Source organism: Lissotriton vulgaris, unplaced genomic scaffold (assembly GCF_964263255.1).
Source record: "Lissotriton vulgaris unplaced genomic scaffold, aLisVul1.2 SCAFFOLD_506, whole genome shotgun sequence".
In the NCBI taxonomy this organism is placed as follows: Eukaryota; Metazoa; Chordata; class Amphibia; order Caudata; family Salamandridae; genus Lissotriton; species Lissotriton vulgaris.
In genome coordinates, this window is record NW_028254249.1 from 612,764 (window position 1) to 633,506 (window position 20,743).

At 46.3% G+C, this 20,743-nt stretch overlaps 1 protein-coding gene across 1 annotated transcript in view; it reads left to right on the top strand.

Annotated features, from left to right (window-relative positions):
- The window catches only part of LOC147659613 (IgGFc-binding protein-like), a 105,691-nt gene extending 86,295 nt beyond the window's left edge, over window positions 1-19,396 (top strand). Inside the window, exon 8 of the mRNA XM_086951603.1 lies at window positions 19,106-19,396. Coding sequence (XP_086807729.1) covers window positions 19,106-19,396 — 291 coding nt within the window. The remainder of the gene's footprint in view (window positions 1-19,105) is intronic.
- Window positions 19,397-20,743: the final 1,347 nt, after the last annotated feature.

Consider the following 20,743-nt stretch of genomic DNA (forward strand, 5'->3'; position numbering starts at 1 on the left):
TGGGATGTGCCAGCACTGGGGCAGTAATAAAGGAAGACTTAAGAATCTGGAAAGCCTCTCCTGCAGCAGAGGTCCACTCGAACGGCACTCCTTTTCTCAGAAGTTTTGTAATGGGCACCGCCATTAATGAGAAATGCAAAATGAAGCGCCGATAGTAGTTCGCGAAGCCCAAGAAACTCTGGACTTCCCTCACGCTCTTCGGTACTGGCCAATCTCGCACTGCCTCCACCTTGCGCTCGGACATCTGTAACCCCAAAGGACTGATCATCACCCCCAGGAATTCCACACTGTAAACACTAAACTCACATTTACTGAGTTTCACAAAGAGGCTATGTTCTCTCAGCTTCATCAGTACCTTGCTGACCTGTTCTACGTGACAGCTTACATCCATAGAATAAACCAGGATATCATCGATGTACACTACAACGAATAAATCAATGAACTCTTTCAGGACATCGTTGATCAGAAATTGAAAAGCCGCAGGGGCATTACACAGCCCAAACGGCATGACTAGATATTCATACAGGCCATACCGCGTCTTGAATGCCGTCTTCCACTCATCCCCCTCTCGTACCCTGACCAAGTGATAGGCTCCTCGCAAATCCAAGCGAGTATAGATCACAGCCTCTCTCACTTGATCAATCAGCACCGTAATGAGGGGGAGAGGGTACCGGTTACGAATGGTGTTTTTATTCAAAACGCGGTAGTCCACACATGCCCTCAAATCTCCGTTCGCTTTTGCTATAAAGAAAAGGGGAGAGGCAGCTGGGGAACGAGAAGGTCTTATGAATCCTATACTCTCGTAGTGATCGATGTACTCCTTCAAGTGCACCGTTTCAGGAACAGACAAGGCATATACTCGACACGTGGGAATCACCGCCCCGTCGACCAAATCTATCCTACAATCATAGGGTCTATGTGGTGGGAGTTGTTCGGCCTTGCTTTAGCTGAAAACATCCTGAAAGGATTCGTAGTGTTTAGGGAGATTCACCTCCTTCTCGGCGGCAGTAGCCACCATGAACTGTAACGCTAACACTGCTACTGGAGAAGATGCATAAGGCACCAAGTGTTCCTTGCAAAACCCCGAAGAGAAATGGACAGTGCGTGATTTCCAATCAATGGAAGGATTATGGAAGGTGAACCAAGGCATCCCCAGAATAATCTCATATTGGGGAGCATCTATTATATTCAACTCCACCGTTTCTACATGCCTTCCCTCCGACACTTCAATGGACAATTCCACCTCTGCGGTTTTCTCCGTTATTAGGCCAGATTTAATGGGCTGTCCATCGACTGCCAAAACCTCCTCTGGATTGCCTCTAGGTATCCTAGGTATCATCAAACGAGCCACCAACCCATTGTCTATAAAATTACCGGTGGCCCCTGAGTCCAGCATGACCATTACTTGATGGACGTTATTCTCACACTCCAAGGTCATAGCCAGGACCAGGTGGGATTCTGTTTCTCCTATCCCTGAGGAAGACAACGAAGTTAGTTTCCAGTCAGGGTTCTCCTCCCTAGTTGGCGGCGATACCAGCCCTTCTTCCCCCTCACTACCGGTTTTGGATACAGCCACCCGTTGGTTCTTATTCCATGGATTGTTAGTCTTGGGCTTAGAAGGGCATTCTCGAACATAGTGACCCTTCTTCCCACAATACATACAAAGGCCTTGTACCCTTCTGCTTTCTCTTTCGGTTTTTGACAATGGAGGTCTTATAGCGCCTATTTCCATCGGCTCAGCCCCTGCTTCTGCGGTTCCCAAAGCCCTAGAAGGAAAACCCACATTACGAGCATAGCCCCTATCCCATTTTCTCCGATCCCCACTCCGCTCTGTCAATCTGCCATCCAATCTCAATACCAGGTTCACCATATCTATACAGGTAGTGGGTTGAGGATCAATTTGTGCCACCGCATCCTTCAATTCATCCCTCAGTCCCTGATAAAATAAAGACATCCTCTTACCCTCTGGCCAATCTGTTTCAGCTATCAGCCTATTAAACGTGGTTAGGTAAGTTATCAAGTCACTCCTACCCTGACGCAGAGACAATAGCTCCTTATCTGCGCTGAAGTTGGTGGCCCTCCTGTCAAAGACTTTCTCAAACTCGTCCCTGAACGCGGTCCAATTAGACAACATTGCATCATCTCTTTTCACCAAAGGTACTGCCCAATTGGCTGCGTCTCCCACCAAATAGGAGATAGCAAACGCCACCCTGGAATGATTTGTAGGAAATGAGAAATGAGGCGGGTTTACAGGAGAAATGGAGCAAGATTTGAGTCATAAATGCTTGCGTTTTGCGTGGATCCCCCCCATACCGTTCTGGAGTGGCTAAAGGAATAGGGGGAGGAACTGTAACCTGAATCTGAGAAGGACCGGTAGAAAAAGGATTCTTGGATAGCTGTTCAACCCTATCCTTAAGAAGCACAGCCTCCGCTTTGGACGCTGCCAATTCTTGTTGAACCACCACCAGGGCCCTCAATACATCCTCCAAAGTGGCCATATGTACCCCAACCGGACCAAGCAGAATGCAATTTGTGGGTTCGTGATTCTGTCAGACTCCACGCTGCAGGATCCGATCGTTGCACATATGACTCCACCTCCCTATCTCACCAACACGCCAGTACTTATAACACAGCGAGTTCGAGTGATAGAGCGAGGGAATAAAGAAGAAAACAAAACAAGGAGGGGACGGAAGGGGACTGCAGTGAAGGGATGGCTGAAAGACAAAAACAACAGGCACACAGGTTATAAATGCTCGCAGGGAATCCCTACTCTCATTTGCATTCTCACTACTGGTAAAAAGAGTTTCACCTTTCCTGAAGCAAAGCGCTCCACCTTTCCCCTGTGTTTTCTGATATGAAGAACTGCAATGATAGTCCCTATGGAACAAATAACACCAGTTACTCACAGTTACTCTCAAGATCATGTAGTTAAAGCTCTCTAGTATTTTGGCACATACCCTGCCTTGTGTGTTTCAGTGCTCAAAGAAAACAAGTGTCAATATTCCATAAATCGTGAATCAAAAACCAAAGTCTGTCTCTTAAATGCTAATTCCTTCCTTCAGGAATGCCCAGACAATAATCCTTAAGTGAAACGGTAAGTTGCAGCTTTCTACCACTGACTTCCGCTCTTATTTGTAATAGCACACTCCTTGGAAAACAAGATCCAAACACGGCAAGGTGTAGGCTTATCCCACTGCCCTCCGCTTTGGCAATTACACGAATAAACACTAGTGTTTCTCTTCGTAACGGCAGCGAGCAGGAGGTTATCTCCCACTACACCCCGCTCTCACTTTAGTTCCAAAACACGCTTCTCCGTGCACAAATGTCCCCGTAGGAAAGTCTGCTCTACTGTTCGAGCCACGCGTTGAGATATCACACGCCGCTCGTTAACTCACAGTTACGATGCCGCTTTCTGGCTTCTCTCTGTCCGTTATCCGCTCGTAGCGAAATGCTCTCCTTCCTCGTCTCCGGTGCGGAACAGAACACTGGATCGCCAAGGAAACCAAAAAGAATACACAAGTTGCGCGTCCTAAGCGCTACTCGTCCAAGACTCGAGTAAACAAAATCCCAGGTTTTCTCCTGCTCCTCTTGCGCAGGACAACGATAACGCAAGGGAAAACAAACTCTCTCTGACTCCCAGAAGAGACCAGCACAGCACCTCACATATGTGGTTCTAATGCACTGTGGTTACAAAATCACGAACAAAGTGGTGATAGTCCGCCCTGCATTTATAGTGCCACGCCCCCTTCTAGGGCTTCTGGGAGTTGTAGTTTACAGGTTAGGTAGGCGCGTTTGGTGGAACCTGACAATTACCGCCATAGACGGGACACCATGTGTTTTTAGTGTAGATGGCAGCAAAGACTGTACCCCAAGAGGTGCAGTCTTCCAGTTGTGGTGTGATTCCCATTGGTCAACAGATCATTAGGATTCTGTGTTTCTAATAGGGGCTTGTATCAGGAACTACTGCTTTGATTGGAGTAATTTTTTGAGCTATCGAGAATGTAATTTGTTCACATTTTGTGTGCAATTTACCCATGACTGTCTGTAAAGTCTGTGGAGTGATTTTTAGTGTGTTCGAAAATCGGCAATGTATCTCCTGGTCTACCTAGTGGACCAAGTCTGGTAATGTGATTGAAATGTTTAGGGTGCCTTTCAATCAATCAATCATATCATTTGTAGAGCGTACTACTTACCCGTGAGGGTCTCAAGGTGCTGGGGGTGGTGGGTGCTGTTTCTGCTCGAAGAGCCAGGTCTTGAGGAGTATTCTGAAGGTCAGTAGGACTTGGGTCAGCCGTGGGTGGGTGGGGAGGGTGTTGCAGGTCTTGGCGGCGAGGTGGGGGAAAGATCTGCCACCGGAAGTCGCACTTTGGATGCTGGGGACTGCGGTGAGGGCGAGGCCAGCGGAGCGGAGCTGGTGGGTGGGGATGTAGAAGCTGAGTCGCCTCTTGACGTACGCTGGCCCGGTGTTGTGAAGTGCTTTGTGTGCATGGGGGAGGAGCTTGAAGGTTATCCTCTTGTTGACTGGGAGCCAATGCAGGTCTCTCAGGTGGGGAGTGATGTGGCTGCGGCGGGGAAATCGAGGATCAGCCGTGCATAGCCATTCTGGATGTGTTGCAGCCGTCTCAGGAGTTTGGCCGAAACTCCTGCATAGAGTGTGTTTCCGTAGTCCAACCTGCTGCTGACGATGGCCTGGGTGACCGTTCTTCTCGTATCAGTTGGGATCCACTTGTAGATCCTGCGGAGCATGCAGAGGGTGTTAAAGCAGGAGGAGTAGACGGCGATGACCTGTTTGGCCATGAAGAGGGTGGAGTCAAGGATGAGCCCTAGGTTGCATTCGTGGTTGGTGGGTGTTGGGGCTGTTCCCAGTGCGGTCGGCCACCAGGAGTCGTCCCAGGCCGAAGGGGTTGGTCCGAGGATGAGGACCTCCGTCTTTTCCGAGTTCAGCTTCAGTCGGCTTCTCCTCATCCATTCGGCGATGACCTTCATTCCTTCATGGAGGTTGGTTTTGGCAGCGTGGGGTTCTTTGGTGAGGGAGAGGATCAGCTTGGTGTCATCGGCGTAGGAGATGATGTTGAGGTCATGCTGTCGGGCGACGTGGGTGAGGGGTGCCTGTAGATGTTGAACAGCGTTGGGCTGAGGGATGAGCCCTGGGGTACGCCGCAGATGATCTTGGTGGTCTAAAAGGGGGTGGTGGTGATGGACGGAGCATCTGAATCAATCAAACACTCACACCCAGTCAAAAGATCTGGGTTTAATCCATCACCGTTCTTTAGCCCACTCTGCCACCCCAGTTCAGACATGGCTATATGCAAATCAGTCTGACCCTGTGCCTCATGGGAACAGTTCAGCCCGAACTGCCAAGCCATGTCTTCCCTGGACCGGAAACAAGCTTCCGAGGACCAGTTTCTGGCATTCCAGCCGTCTTCAGCCCGGCTTGCTTGAATCCAGTGGCAAAGTGAGCAACGGACTCACGTCTGAGCATACCCTGCCACACTTATGGCGGCCAAAAGCGGTACAAAAGGGGGTGGTGATGGACGGAGCATCTAAATCAATCAAACACTCACACCCAGTCAAAATATCTGGGTTTAATCCATCACCGTTCTTTAGCCCACTCTGCCACCCCAGTTCAGACATGGCTATATGCAAATCAGTCTGACCCTGTGCCTCATGGGAACAGTCCAGCCCGAACTGCCAAGCCATGTCTTCCCTGGACCGGAAACAAGCTTCCGAAGACCGGTTTCTGGCATTCCAGCCGTCTTCAGCCCGGCTTGCTTGAATCCAGTGGTAAAGTGAGCAAGGGACTCACGTCTGAGCATACCCTGCCACACTTATGGCGGCCAAAAGCGGTACAAAAGGCGGTGGTGATGGACGGAGCATCTGAATCAATCAAACACTCACACCCAGTCAAAAGATCTGGGTTTAATCCATCACCGTTCTTTGGCCCACTCTGCCACAGATGGGGGAACAACTGGTTGCTCGCAGTGATATAAGGGTAATCGAACTTAATCAGACTTACGGACTTCCGTGGTTTTGTACGATTAGCATACCACGCTGTAACTCGTCTACAGAGCGAGTCCGCTCTATAACAGAAGGGAAACAGATTACTCGCAGTTGGGACCCTCGAAAGCTGATTGGTGCGAGCTTGGTGAGGATAATTGAAGAAAGGGCGCATCGCATGCCTACAGCTAGCCCCGCTGGGCAGGCTGTACAGAGCGTCCGGGGTCGCTTAATTAGCCACCGAGACACCCGTGGAGATAATAATTGATTGCTGCCCAAGTCCTGAGGAGGCCAAAACAATATAGGCTGAAACGCGTCGACTGTAGTTTATGTTGGCATCACTAAAACATAAAATTAAATCAAACGGTTCTTTAAGAGCCATAATTTGAAAGGGAAGTAGAAAGGGCTATTTTTTCCCAGCTTCTTTTTGTTTAAATATTGTGATGACCAAGAAGAAGGAATTAGGTTGATAAATATGTGCTATACCTTTCCTTTGTTACAAATAATTGGGCACTGAAAAAAAGTGCATTCTGTATGTTGTATTTGTGCTTCGTTTTTACTGTAGATACTGTGTATAATTTAAAAAATGTATAAAGATTCAAAAATTATATACATATGTAAAAAACAAATGTAGATAGAAAGCAGAAAAGAAATACGAAGAAAAACTTATGTTTTCTACAAAAAACCTGACTGACTAAAAGCAGTTGAAAGAAACCTAATTGTGTTTGATTTTCTTCTTTTTTGAGTTGAATGGATAGTGATTGGATGAACCATGAGAGATTATTGGTTCGATTAGTTCTAGAATTATTGGCTAAAATTGAAGACAGTTAATTCATGGTACCTGTCTGAGCAACTAGACGTAGAGAATTGGTACCATTGACACCACTATATATAAGTTCAGTTTGTATTCCCGGGTGCCTATATGGTTTAACGGGTAACCCCTTTGATAAGAGGACAAATCAACAGCAGCACAGCACAGTTACACAATTTACTAGACAAACACAATGCAAGTTAATGAAAATGGGGAAACGAGCAAGACCTACGGCGGATACGAACCCGGCAGCAGCAGAGCTGGGAACACAGGCGCAGTCAGGTGGAGCTGCGCAGCATGGGGAGCGACCTGCCTGGAAGCAGGATCAAGGGTCGCTCCCTTTAAACCAAAGATCGTGCTCCTGATATATGAGAGGAATTTCAACATCCTCAAAAGGAATATATTCCTCAGGTGGATCATCTTCTTTGTAGAAATGAAACATTTGTGTTACTAGATGTGATTCTTGGAATACTATCCATGAGTAGAATAACTCTGTCTGATAAGATTCATGTGCCTCTATCACAAAAACTGCTCTACCACCTCTTGGTGTTAGGCCATGTTTTATAAGTTTTAGAGTGAGGGCTTTCCTTAAATTTGGAGGGATGACTATAGCAACCTCATTGGTTTCATTAAAACCTGTATAATCAAAAGCTGCTGCGACTTCGTCGGTTACAGCTTCACCTGCCCGGTGTTGTTGTCCTTGGACATTGTTTAATGAAAAATACAGAGCAAGTTTCAAGGGAACAAAAATAAGGTGCACAATATTTTGGAACACTGTATCCTTCAACGTTGAACAAACCAAACAGCTAATACATAGATTTTTGTCCTACTCAGCTGTGGTAAATAAAATTACCTGGTACTTAATTTCTATGTGGTAAAGTTCAATAAAATAGCTCAATCAAAATAAGAGATACAGAGTCCGTGGCATCTGAGTTTTAAGGGGTTTTATTCCATAAAATGGAATTGGTTCGAACCAGGTAGCATGATCCATCGCCACGAGGGTTCAGGAAGGGAATCATGGACATGTACAATGATTTATTAACAGTACACAGTATATATAGTATCATTACAGTGGTGATGGGTTCAGAAGGCGTAACAGCTGAAAGAAACAAGATAAGAAACATGTGCGTAACAATATGTAATCAGAAGGCGTGCACAAGGGTGTACACGGAGGTGGGTGCCAGAAACGTCACATAGAAGAAAAAACATTCCAGCATTTCAGTCATAGAAGTGACGCAAGTGGGTGGATCCCTAGAAGAATCCTGCAGTGTCAGCAGAAATATATGGCAGAGATGCGCGCGCAGCAGCATGACGTGTGACTGACGTGGAACTGGAGGGTGAAGGGGACTTTGACATTTAGCGCTAGGATTAGAGACAGAAGTCTGGTGGGTCAGATCGACTTGTTCCTAAATCATATCTGGTATTTTGTGTTTGGAGAACTGTATTATCTAGAAGGAAATGTCTCTCGGGCAGAGGCTATTCTATACTGACTGCTAAATGCGTGCATATGTGTCTACGTGTAATGCGAGGGGCCATGGGCCTACCATGGTAACAGGAGCTATGAATTATTTACATGGAGACAGAAAGCCCGGGCCCTTTACTCTGCAGCTGGGGGGATGTTTACCTAAACTACTGGACAAGAATGTATTTTCGAGGAGCGGAGCAGATAACTTGAAGGCTGAATACAGTTTTGGCAGGCAGTCAGGCAGAGCCGGGCACCACTTGCCGCGCAGGGAGTAAGTCAAAGTTCAGGGATGCAGATGCAGGTCCAGGCTGCAGCTTTCAGAGGCAGAAGTCAGGAAAAGGCTCGATGGCAGAAATCAGGGCCTTCGCCAGAGCCATGAAAACATGAAAGTGCACCATGTAAAGACGGTGGCACGGCATACTTAGGAACTGAATTATTGATCCATTCATGGCGGATCTGAAAGAGGACATGTTAACGTTGGACGCAAATGTATTTGCGTCTTCATAGCGGGTTGTGGAGGGAACTTACATGCACTTTAAGCACGTACATGGAGCCGTTGGGGTACGTAGTAGGGGACACAATTGAGCATAAAAATTTATATTACCTCATTCCCTCCTTGTCCCCTACGGACCCTTCATGATATATCAATCTTCATTAATCCATCTATTTGTTCATATAACATCATTTGCTCTTCCTTTTTCTGACGGGAATTTGAACTTGAACTTGAATGGGGAATACATGATGTGGCGCACAAGCCGCATATCGCCGGCCCACATTGTAGACATAGGCAACAACTGAATACTATGAGAAGGGCTATTCCTAGGAAGGATAGGACTTTCCATCCCCAGGTGGATAACACGCTCCAGAACCAACCGGACCAAGTCCAGGTGCCTGGATTCTGGTGTATCTGACTAGCAATTTTGTGAAGACGGGTAATGGCTTTATATACTGAAGGTGCGTTTTGTGGAATGAAAATACAGCAACTCGATCCGATGACTCTACAAGCTCCGCCCCTATCGGCCAAGATGACGTCAAGAACAAGACGATTTTGAAGGACAACAAGTCTCATAGCAGACTGTTCCTCTGTTAAGTTGCCTAGGGCGGAAGTAGTTTCATTCACTACTGCTTCAAGGGTTCTGGTCAATCTACGTATCAGTTTACTATTCGAGACAGTACCTAAGTAGGGAAATAAACCTTTATTGAAATCTGTATATTGCTCCCATGCTGTTTCAGTATAGTCTACAATCGGGAGATCTCTCTTGTGTCTAGTATGTACTAGGTGGGAGTTCCTATGATAGTTAGGTGGGGCTAGAAAAACAGGTGGCAGAACGAATGCAATGTCACAAGTGCCATCCCAATCTAGAGGTAAACGTATGTATGCTGTATGGCCACAAACAAAATAGGAATGACGGGAAGCTTTGAATGTAGACTTGCCTTTATCACTAAATTCGACTATAGTAGTACATTCGCTATGACCTAGGTGTACTGAACCATTCTTTCTGACACATAATTCACCTTTAACAGGTAATACTGACATAGAAGGTAAGTCTGGCTTGGTTTCGGACTCAACATTCAGAATCATGAGGTTAAGTGTAAAGTTACCTAATCCATATACTTCGTTTTCTAGATCGGTCCCTGTCCTTTTGGGAAGACCCTCCTTGTCAGGGAAACATACTTTGTGCAGAACAGTGTTCAGATTTCCCCATACCCAATTGCCTTGGTAAACTACGGAATCAGAATCTAAGGAATTTATTAAACTAAACCATGCACCACAGGAACCATTGTGTGTGAACGGGTACGGAAAGAGGGGCAGAACTCCCTTGTATTTCTGATAGGGGGGGAGTCGGCCACATATCCAACAATTGGTAGCATTGCTGGTTTGATGGGAATGGTGTAACATACTAATGAATGTATTGTTGCGCAGCGCAAGTCTGTATGACAATTCATGCGGGGGCAGTTCACTGAAAGTGTGCTCGACAGTGACATTTGAAGAAGAATGTGTACGCTTGAATATAGGGTAGTATAAGTTTAACAGTATACTTGCAGTAATAATCATAAAGCTCAGAAAAAACATAATCAATAATGTCACTATACAGTGACTGCGGAGAGTTTTACAATATTCATGTTTCTTGAGCTGTTTCTGTCTATCTCTCTCTCTGTCGGGGTCTAACGGGTACATGTCAGAATCAGGTTTAACCGATTCACCTAGGGGAGGACTTAAACAATTAAACTGTCTGACTTGCTAGACCTTAGTTTGGATTTATACTCCTCGGACTGAGTTTTCTCTATCAGGGGAAGTTTAGAGTCACTGAAATCTGGGCAGTCCTTAGAGGGGGAGGGCTGAGAGTCTAACTGGAAGCAGTCCATGAAATATCTTGACGTGGCTGGAGTGGAGCCACCCTTTGCGGCCCTCGACCTTGATTGCAGTCCTCGTGGTCAGCAGGACAAGTTTCGGCTCCTGCCAACGGGGCTCCAGCGGACTCCTCCGATCAAAGTTCCTGACGAGAACAAGGTCCCCCGGAATGATCCCATGTGGCTTTACATCGGTGTTGTCGGGAAAGGCTGCAGCAACCTGTGAACGACATGATTGTAGTGCAAACATCAAGGAGGCAAGGTAATCTGTCAGCATATTACAGTCAACATCTGTGATTTTTCTAGGCAGAGGCGTCCCCCACATATTCGGTGGCCTGCCAAAGACCACCTCATACGGGGATAGCCCTGTTCTCGAGTGCGCTACCATCCTCATGTAGAAGAGGGCAACGGGTAATGCAACTATCCAGTCTACGCCCTTTTCTTTACAAATCTTGGCGAGACGAATTTTCAGAGTCTGATTGTGACGTTCCACGAGACCTGCTGCCTCGGGATGTCGGACACAGTGAAACTTCCATTGATAGCCGAGCAGGAGTGATACCTGTTTCATTAACTCGGACGAGAATGGCTGTCCATTATCTGAGTACACGACACGGGGCAAACCGTACCGTGGGAAAAATTCACGTACCAGCTGCTTGGCAGTGGTCGGAGCAGTGTAATCTGGGACTGGATATGCTTCTGTCCAACGGGAAAGTGCACAGACAACTACGAGGACATATTTAAATCCTCGACAACGTTCCATCTGGATATAATCCATCTGGAGGACTTCAAAAGGGTGATCGGGAGGATGAAATCCACCTTGCTCTACGGGAATGCCTTTACCTGGGTTGAACTGACAACAGATCATGCAAGTACGCACTTTCTGTTTTGCTGCTGCTCGTAAATGTTTATTGAACCAGAGATTTTGAATGCTGTCCAACATGGCTTTTTCTCCTAGGTGTGCAGGACTATGTGCTGTGTTAATGATAACTTGAACCATAGAGTCGGGGAGAAACCATGTGGCTTTTCCCTTCGTCATCCATCCCTGTTCTGTCTGGATCCCTCCTAGTTCAGTCCATTTCCTGATTTCGTCTGGTGTAGCATGTGTCTGTATGTCAATTACATCTAGGGCGGGATCCTTAACTGTCATGCAATGAGTTGGCGTCGGGACTATTGTCTTTGTCAAGTCAGGTGTGTGAGTCTGTGCCATGCTTGTGGTACATAAAGTGCCCTGGAGTGTCCCTAGGTGGAACAGGCACTGCTTCTTCTAGAATCCCCTTTCTAGTTCCTATCTGTCGTAACTTACAGAACAGCGGCATTTTTGAACCTTGATACTTGATACTTACTCGAACTCGAACACCATAAATACAATATACACAGTAATGCAGATCAAACAATCACTCATACCACGACATTAAAACACATTTAAACATTTCGAACAGAAAACCACATATTAACTAGTAACATTTACTTGATGTACTGCTAAACAGCACAGATACACTGCTAAACAGTGCAGACCGGGTCTGTGTACCCAAACCCGTCTCGACCGGGGCAAACTAATGCACCCGTCTAGATGCGTCCCCAGCAACGGTACTCACCGGGAAGCACGGAACAGAAGGCCTCGGAAAACTCGACACTGGGCTGCACCCTGGACCGGACTCGACTCGTGACGTAGGTACTTCGGAACTTCCGAACTGGTGGGCCTCAAGACACCTCGGACCTTGCACTCTCGGCTGGACTCGGGTCGGGATCCTCCGCACTCCTCACCGCCTCGTCTGGGTGTCGATCGCAGTCTCAGTCACCTCCGTTGGCCTGAGGGAGATACAGGAAATCCTGCGGATGCGCATGAGTGTCCGTCCGGCTGCGGCAGGGGACTAGGCCTGCAACGCACCGCCGGCGCGTAAGGTGGGGGAGGGTCCCATCTGGGGTGCCAATTTATGTGGTAAATAAAATTACCTGGTACTTAATTTCTATGTGGTAAAGTTCAATAAAATAGCTCAATCAAAATAAGAGACACAGAGTCCGTGGCATCTGAGTTTTAAGGAGTTTTATTACATAAAATGGAATTGGTTCGAACCAGGTAGCATGATCCATCGCCACGAGGGTTCAGGAAGGGAATCATGGACATGTACAATGATTTATTAACAGTACACAGTATATATAGTATCATTACAGTGGTGATGGGTTCAGAAGGCGTAACAGCTGAAAGAAACAAGATAAGAAACATGTGCGTAACAATATGTAATCAGAAGGCGTGCACAAGGGTGTACACGGAGGTGGGTGCCAGAAACGTCACATAGAAGAAAAAACATTCCAGCATTTCAGTCGTAGAAGTGACGCAAGTGGGTGGATCCCTAGAAGAATCCTGCAGTGTCAGCAGAAATATATGGCAGAGATGCGCGCGCAGCAGCATGACGTGTGACTGACGTGGAACTGGAGGGTGAAGGGGACTTTGACATTTAGCGCTAGGATTAGAGACAGAAGTCTGGTGGGTCAGATCGACTTGTTCCTAAATCATATCTGGTATTTTGTGTTTGGAGAACTGTATTATCTAGAAGGAAAGGTCTCTCGGGCAGAGGCTATTCTATACTGACTGCTAAATGCGTGCATATGTGTCTACGTGTAATGCGAGGGGCCATGGGCCTACCATGGTAACAGGAGCTATGAATTATTTACATGGAGACAGAAAGGCCGGGCCCTTTACTCTGCAGCTGGGGGGATGTTTACCTAAACTACTGGACAAGAATGTATTTTCGAGGAGCGGAGCAGATAACTTGAAGGCTGAATACAGTTTTGGCAGGCAGTCAGGCAGAGCCGGGCACCACTTGCCGCGCAGGGAGTAAGTCAAAGTTCAGGGATGCAGATGCAGGTCCAGGCTGCAGCTTTCAGAGGCAGAAGTCAGGAAAAGGCTCGATGGCAGAAATCAGGGCCTTCGCCAGAGCCATGAAAACATGAAAGTGCACCATGTAAAGACGGTGGCACGGCATACTTAGGAACTGAATTATTGATCCATTCATGGCGGATCTGAAAGAGGACATGTTAACGTTGGACGCAAATGTATTTGCGTCTTCATAGCGGGTTGTGGAGGGAACTTACATGCACTTTAAGCACGTACATGGAGCCGTTGGGGTACGTAGTAGGGGACACAATTGAGCATAAAAATTTATATTACCTCACAGCTATGGCGGATATTATCCCTACCCCCTCCAGACGTCTTATGAAGTTTAATGAGTAGAGGTCTCTGAGAAAAGCACAGCAGAGTTACTTCAGTATCTAGCGTTAAATTAGTGCCTTACCAAACCGTTGGGCGCATGTAGTGTAGTTCCTATGTCCCTTATAGGATCTGCACATTGGAATAATATACGCTATAGTTTTGACATAGGACTGAGGTCAGTATGTCTCTATTGAGTACATTAAACTTAATTACTTGTGTGTGCCAGCTAACTCACAGATCACTAGAAACTTCTCGAATGAACAAGAAGGGATTAGTTTCTGACAACCCCATAAACCCCATAAACATGACTACTTTGTTTCCTTTTAGAATCAGAACCCTCAGAATCATGGAAACAATAGATAACAGTATGAACTGCTACAATCATAAGACAGAATGTGAAATATAATACGTACTGCACTAGCAGTAAGATAAGATAACACTGTGATAGCATGGTTTGTAGCTATGACAGGTATCCATAAAATACATACATACATAACACAGGCTAAAATGTGAATACTCGTCTGGTGCTTCTAAATAGTTCTACACCAGTGTACCTAACCTAAGTGTAGTACGAGGTAAGAAGTAGGTGCTGTTTAGCTATATTTAGTATTTGTCAGAATTGCCAAGAGTCTCTCTAGGTTCTAGTCTGCTCCATACCTTAGAATGAGAGAGGTTGGAATCTCTTTTCGGGTCTCGATCTCTAACATCTCGCGAAGGGAGTCAGAAACACTGGAGCTGGATTCTCTGCGGGGAGGATGACAGCGTCTGGTCAGTGCGTCAGGCGGGGACTCAAATTCCTTTCGAACTTGCCGTGGCGAGCTGTATCGAGCTGGGTAGCTGAGCCGAGCCGTGGCTTGCCATGGTATGTGCAGGTATATTTATACCTTGAAGGTTTTTACGAATGCCAGTATTGACATAAAAGTCGGGCAGAGGAACATCATGAATGAACCCTAAAGGATTATATGTTCATGCATGAAAAATGAGTTCTTGGACCAATCAATATTCCAAGCAGGGGAAGTCCTCAAGGCTTAAGAGTCTGGTATTCCAAGAACTCGTTGTGATGTGGGATGGACGGATGTAGGTGACCATGCCTGTATTTGGATTGCATGGCTAATGCCTAAATAAGGGCTTGAATTATATGCCTAAATAAGGGAAATGGGAGTTGTGCCTTTATAAGGGCATGATTCTGGAAACCTATGTACAGTTATCTAAATCGACACACAACACCCTTTCACGTAGAACTGTACCGTGCATGAATGCTGCATCTGTTGGGAGCTCTGCCAATGTGAATCAGTTACCGTCTGAGTTTCCGTCTTGCTTACGTCACCTGTGTCCAGCCCTGATTGCACTGTCGATCATGCACATTCGAGTGGCCCATGGAGGTCTGCCTACACAACGCAACATTAGCTGTATTGGATTATGACCTGACAGTGGGCTCCCCGTAGGCCCACGAACAGGAGTTTCACCAGGATACCGGAGCATGGGATGCAAAGATCTTTGGTGTATGTGCCAGCAGTTGTGCATGGGAGATTGCACTACTCCTCGTGTCGAGGCAATCCCCTATTGGGCTGTGGTGCAGATAGGGGAAATGGTGTATACTGAGCACATCTGCCGAGACCAGTTAATGGATTGGGTCACTCTGGTGTTCCTTGAGCACGACAACAACGTACTATTGGAACACATTGCCCATGACGCTGCCCTGGCATTCATGGATGGGTAACTACGTTCCTGCAGCGACATCGGATTGTCACCCACTGCAAGATCCCAACACCTTGTTGTTTCGTGGGGAATGCTGACATAATCCACCACATCAGTGGTCATTTCTGCCTTCATCTGGACTCGAAATGCATGGCTAAGGAACTACGCAAGTGTACAAACACCTCTGCAAGGTGAGGCACTTCCATGGTCGGAGCAGCACAGCATCGTTTGGCTACGTTCACAAATCGGAAATACTACTGGGAGGAGTACACACATGGCAATGTAGCACGACAAGGGACCTTGTCGGAACCTCCGACCTGATCACTGTCAGCAGAGCAGACAGTCGGCGCAGTCCGGTGGCACAGCACTATGCAGATCCCATGGGCTGTGAGTCATGTCCCCTGACACGGGGCAATGGGCAGACGCCAAACATCACATGACTCGTCCAGCAAGGCAAGTTGGACGAAGACCTTTGCCATCCATAACGACTGATATAAAATTTTTGCACCTCCATGTCTTCCACCTTGACAGGTACCCATGCTGTGTGTAAGTGTCTCAAGCATGTTCCTGCATGTTATGGCCCTTGCCTTGTTTGTACTGATACGCACATGCCAATAAAGTCCCCACAACTAGACAACTGTGATGAGTGTTGATTAGATGTCTGAATCTTGTGCCACAATGAGCATCGTCCATACACAGGGAGGGACTGAGTGCCGCCTGTACAATAGGGGTGGTTTCCTTTTGCCTGCTCCACCTGTGTGAGCCAAACACTATGTTCTGGATTGTTGCTGGCAGGCCTGTGCACATACGTGTCTCCAGCAATGTGAGTATGGTGTCCAACCACTGACCAGGTGGAGCAATGCTATGAATCAAAACTAATTGTGTCCACACAGATGTGTGTGAGTAGGTATGCGACATGCTGTTCGGGTGACACATGTGATGTAGGACACCATTCTGGCCTGCTGCCAATTTGGTCATTCCTACACACAGCCCTACTTAATACATGGATGTGTTCCTACATTGGGGGTTTACGAGATTTTTGTTAATGTGCAACGAGGCCACAGCCAGTACTCACCTTCACAGACATCCAACTGGCCATGTGGCTCGGGGATCAACATGCCCATTGATGTCATTTACACGGGTGTACCTTCTTGTGGAATCATTTTCTAAACATACATACATACTTTCAAACTTGAGTGAACATAGCCATGACACATCTGTGTGATTTTGAATGTTTTATTCACATTCTGGTGCATTCCGGAGCTGGAGCTGTACATGGCAATGCCAAGCCCACATTACTTGGGGGCCCAATGGTGGGCTAACCAGAGTCCTTTGAGGATTGAAAAGTGATTTGGGAGAGGGTGAGTGCAGTCCACTGCAGGAGTGCTCTGTTATTGTCCACCAGTTAAGATATGTCAGGCCATGTCTGGGTCCAGGTTTATGTCGCTGAGTGTTCTGGAAGTCAGTGGAAGGTGTTGTCCCAGGGCATGATGTATAGGGCACAACCAGGCAGGGACAGGTCAAATGGCGGTGATGGAGGCTACTACCTCCTTCCTCACATACTAATTACCATCCACATCTTAGTCCTTTGATACTTTCTCAGTGTCTGGTGTGTCCGGTGTGTGTGGCGAGGTATTGGCTGCATCACTGGGTACCACTGACACATCCGGATGCAAAGGTGATGAGGCTGAATCACTGTGTGCCGCTGACGGACCTGGGGTTGGAGAGGTGAGTGTCGTAGTTCACGCTGCAGTCAACTGGGCCTGGTGACGATGGTCTGTCATGTTTCAGTTTGGGTTTCCAGGGCCGCAGTGTTGGTAGTTGTTGGTAGTGTTCTATCACCTCTGTGATGATGATCCGGTCTTCCTGCGGACGGAACCCCCGTCTTCCTCTTCCTCTTCTCTTTGCCCTTCCCCGAACAGGGGGTTCCTGGCTGGTCCTCAGTGGGGCTTGCGGGGTTGGGCTTCTCCTCTGAACTCGGTCCAGGTGCATCCATGGTGCTACGCAGTTTGAATTGGTTTTGGCATGTTTTTAGGGTTTTTCAGGGCTGTCGCTGGTTATCGTTGATTTTGGTTTTGCGCTTTGGAGCAACGCAACTTTTTGGGCGTTCATGTTTCGCAATTTTTGTTGGTCGCGTTGGATTTTGCGCAGTCATTTAGTGCGTTGTCATGCTACTATTGCATTGTGCTGCCGGGTTGGGAATTAGACGTTAAGACGGTGCTATTTTCCCACGATAGACTGCGATATGCACAGTTGCGTTAAGTTACTTTTGTGATGGTTATCTCACGTTCTTGAATATAAGCCCCAATGTCTTTTCCAGAGTTTACCTAACATTCAGTGCTTTATTGACCCCTCACCAAGTTCAGAACATTTTACTATTAGCTAGTAACACTATCTTTCAGAAACCAATTGGTGATTTAATCTGGCTTCTTGACCTACAAAACAGTAGCAAAGTCCTACATGGATATGCTGCAACTGATTAATAAAACAATTTTGAACTTGAAGGTGTCGCTTATGAATGAGTCGAATTAATGAGTCTAAATTGGTTTGGGATTATTCTTGTGTTGTGTGTTCACTTTATAACTGTTTGAGTACTGCATACATACTTTACACATTGCCTCTAAGTTAAGCCTGTCAGCTCTGTGCCGTGCTACAGAGTGGAGAACATAGGCTTATTTAGTGAGTCTAGTGGTTCACCCTGGGAAGGATTGTGATCATTATTTGAGGTGGGTTCTCACTTCCCTCAACTAATACTCCAATTTCCTAAATAAACCAAATGCATCTAAATATTTATTAGAAATTGGTCTTTCATGTTGGTTAATGAGCTTGCCATGTTGTGAGGTCCTGTTTCCCTTTTATTAAAGTGGCTTTGAAGCACTCAGAAGCTAGGTTCACAAAAGGTTTTAATTATTAGTGTGTGTGTGTGAGTGAATGTGTGTACTAGTGTGTGCAGTGGCGTCTCCTCCGCTATGGTGGAGGAGCGTCACCCCACTGCTTTTGAGAAGTATGAAGGAAAAGAAATATAAAATGATAATAACTTTATTATCATTTTATGTTTCCTTTGATGGCGGGTGAGTGGGCGGGGCTGCTCTGCTCACAGAGCAGGGCAGGGCAGGGCAGGGGAGGAGTGGTTTGCCTCTCCTAAGTGCGCAATGACTGTTTGGTCGTCCCTCTTGGGCCACCGAAACCAGTCATGCACACTTAACCCATTTTCCATGCTGGCTGTATTACAGCCTGCATGGAGAACAAGCCCAGGCCCCGATTCCCTGGTTGAGCATCGAACCAGGATGCTCAAAACCAATCACAATGCTACATTGCAGTGTTGTGATTGGTCACAGGAGCCTTGCTGTTCTTCCTGGCTTCCTGTCCCACAAGGAGAGCAGGAGCAAGGAGAAGTGTGTAAAGGTATTTTTGTTGCCTTTGCACAATCCCGCGCCCATGCGCCAATTCGCTCACCCCGCCACCCATGAGTCACGCTCACCTCCACTGTGTGTGTGTGCATTTGTTGGTTGCATGTGTGTACTCATGTTAAAAAGGGGCACAATGAATGACTCACTTTTATGTCTTTCAGGTTAATGGTGTCAGAACCACACTTCCAGTCAGTCTAGGATCTATCGGCAATGTGACAACAAAGATGAGCACTATCTCTGTGGTAACCCCCTTTGGAATCCATATTCAATACAATGGAGTCAACACATTAATGGTGCAAGTCGGGTCGCAGTACCAAAGCCAACTACAGGGGATGTGTGGCAACTACAACGGAGATAGCAGAGATGACAAGTTAAAGCCTGATGGAACCATGGCAAGGAATGACATAGAGTTTGGGAATTCCTGGAGATCAGATATCAGTGCCCCTGGGTAAATACAGAAATATGGACACTGGTAGATAAAGAATACATTACAAAATAGGCTGGATTGGCAAAACCTAGCCCAACATATAAAATATGTATATGCCTGTACCTGTAGTACATATTAGTTCCTTTACCTATATAACCTCTTAGTTTGTGAATGCAGATTTGTTTTTTACCACAGTCCTTGATTGGAAACAGTTGATGTACGCAAAATATTTTGTTTGTAATCCATCATTTGTATTTAAAATGATCCTACCAGCAACCTCTATGATATGTTACACTATGCTCAATAATTAAACTTTGCACTGTGCAATTCCTGTACATGGAGAAATTGAATTTGCGAATGCCATGCATGGATGCACATATTAGAATGGGTGACCTCCTGTAATTTCTATCTTCAGAGTCCTTTTTTGGGGCTCTTTCATAATGTCTGTGTCCATTAGAAGTAGCAGGTATGATGCAGAGGATAAGCTTATCCCAAACTATTTGTCTCTCTTTTTTGAAGTCAAATCAACCCAACTTTTTCTAAACTATATGACCTATGTTCACCATCAACAACTTATGTTTACCTGTTACCTAAACAACATTCTTTCCGTTACCCACCAAACCTCATGTCATCCAATTTTTATAACACTCAGTTTAATTCACTGATTTGATTTCTTTGAAATTATATCATTTCATATTTTTGTTTATGATGCTTCGAGGTCTCTGCAAAAAGTGACATTTTCAGCAACAACAGTCAGGAGTATTCTACTATAATAAACTGGCCACTGAAGGATGGTTTACACATAGACAAGAAAAGGAAACATAGTAATGCACTTTTACTCCTGGTCCCGATGTCCTCATTCCATTCATGGCATATGGAGATAACCATCTCCCAGACAGAAAAAAAAGAGAAATGCTGGGATCCCTCACCCCCTCCCACTGGTACTACTTATCCAGTATTTACCCAGCATTCTTCTTAAACTACCAAGCCACCAACAGGAAGGGCAGTCATCCGGGACAGAGAGATGGGCGTCTCTTGAATGGGATGAAGACAAGAGGACCAGGAGTAATGAAGATTACCGGTAAGTAATATGACATTACCCCCAAGCCCCTCCAGTCCTCAACCCATTCATGACTTATGGAACATACCAAAGGCAGAAACCTGGCCTTCCGAACCCCCCCAAAGAACCCCCCATGATGCCACACTGAAAGCAGCCTCATAAGCAAAGTAAATTGGAGAACCAGAGAAAATTAAGCAGGAGCACACAGCCTGCAACACTCCCAACCCCCAAATGAAAACCCACAGACAGAAGTTAACGCAGAGTGGCCAGAAAAACATAGCAATAAAAAAGGACAGACCAACAGCGACAAAA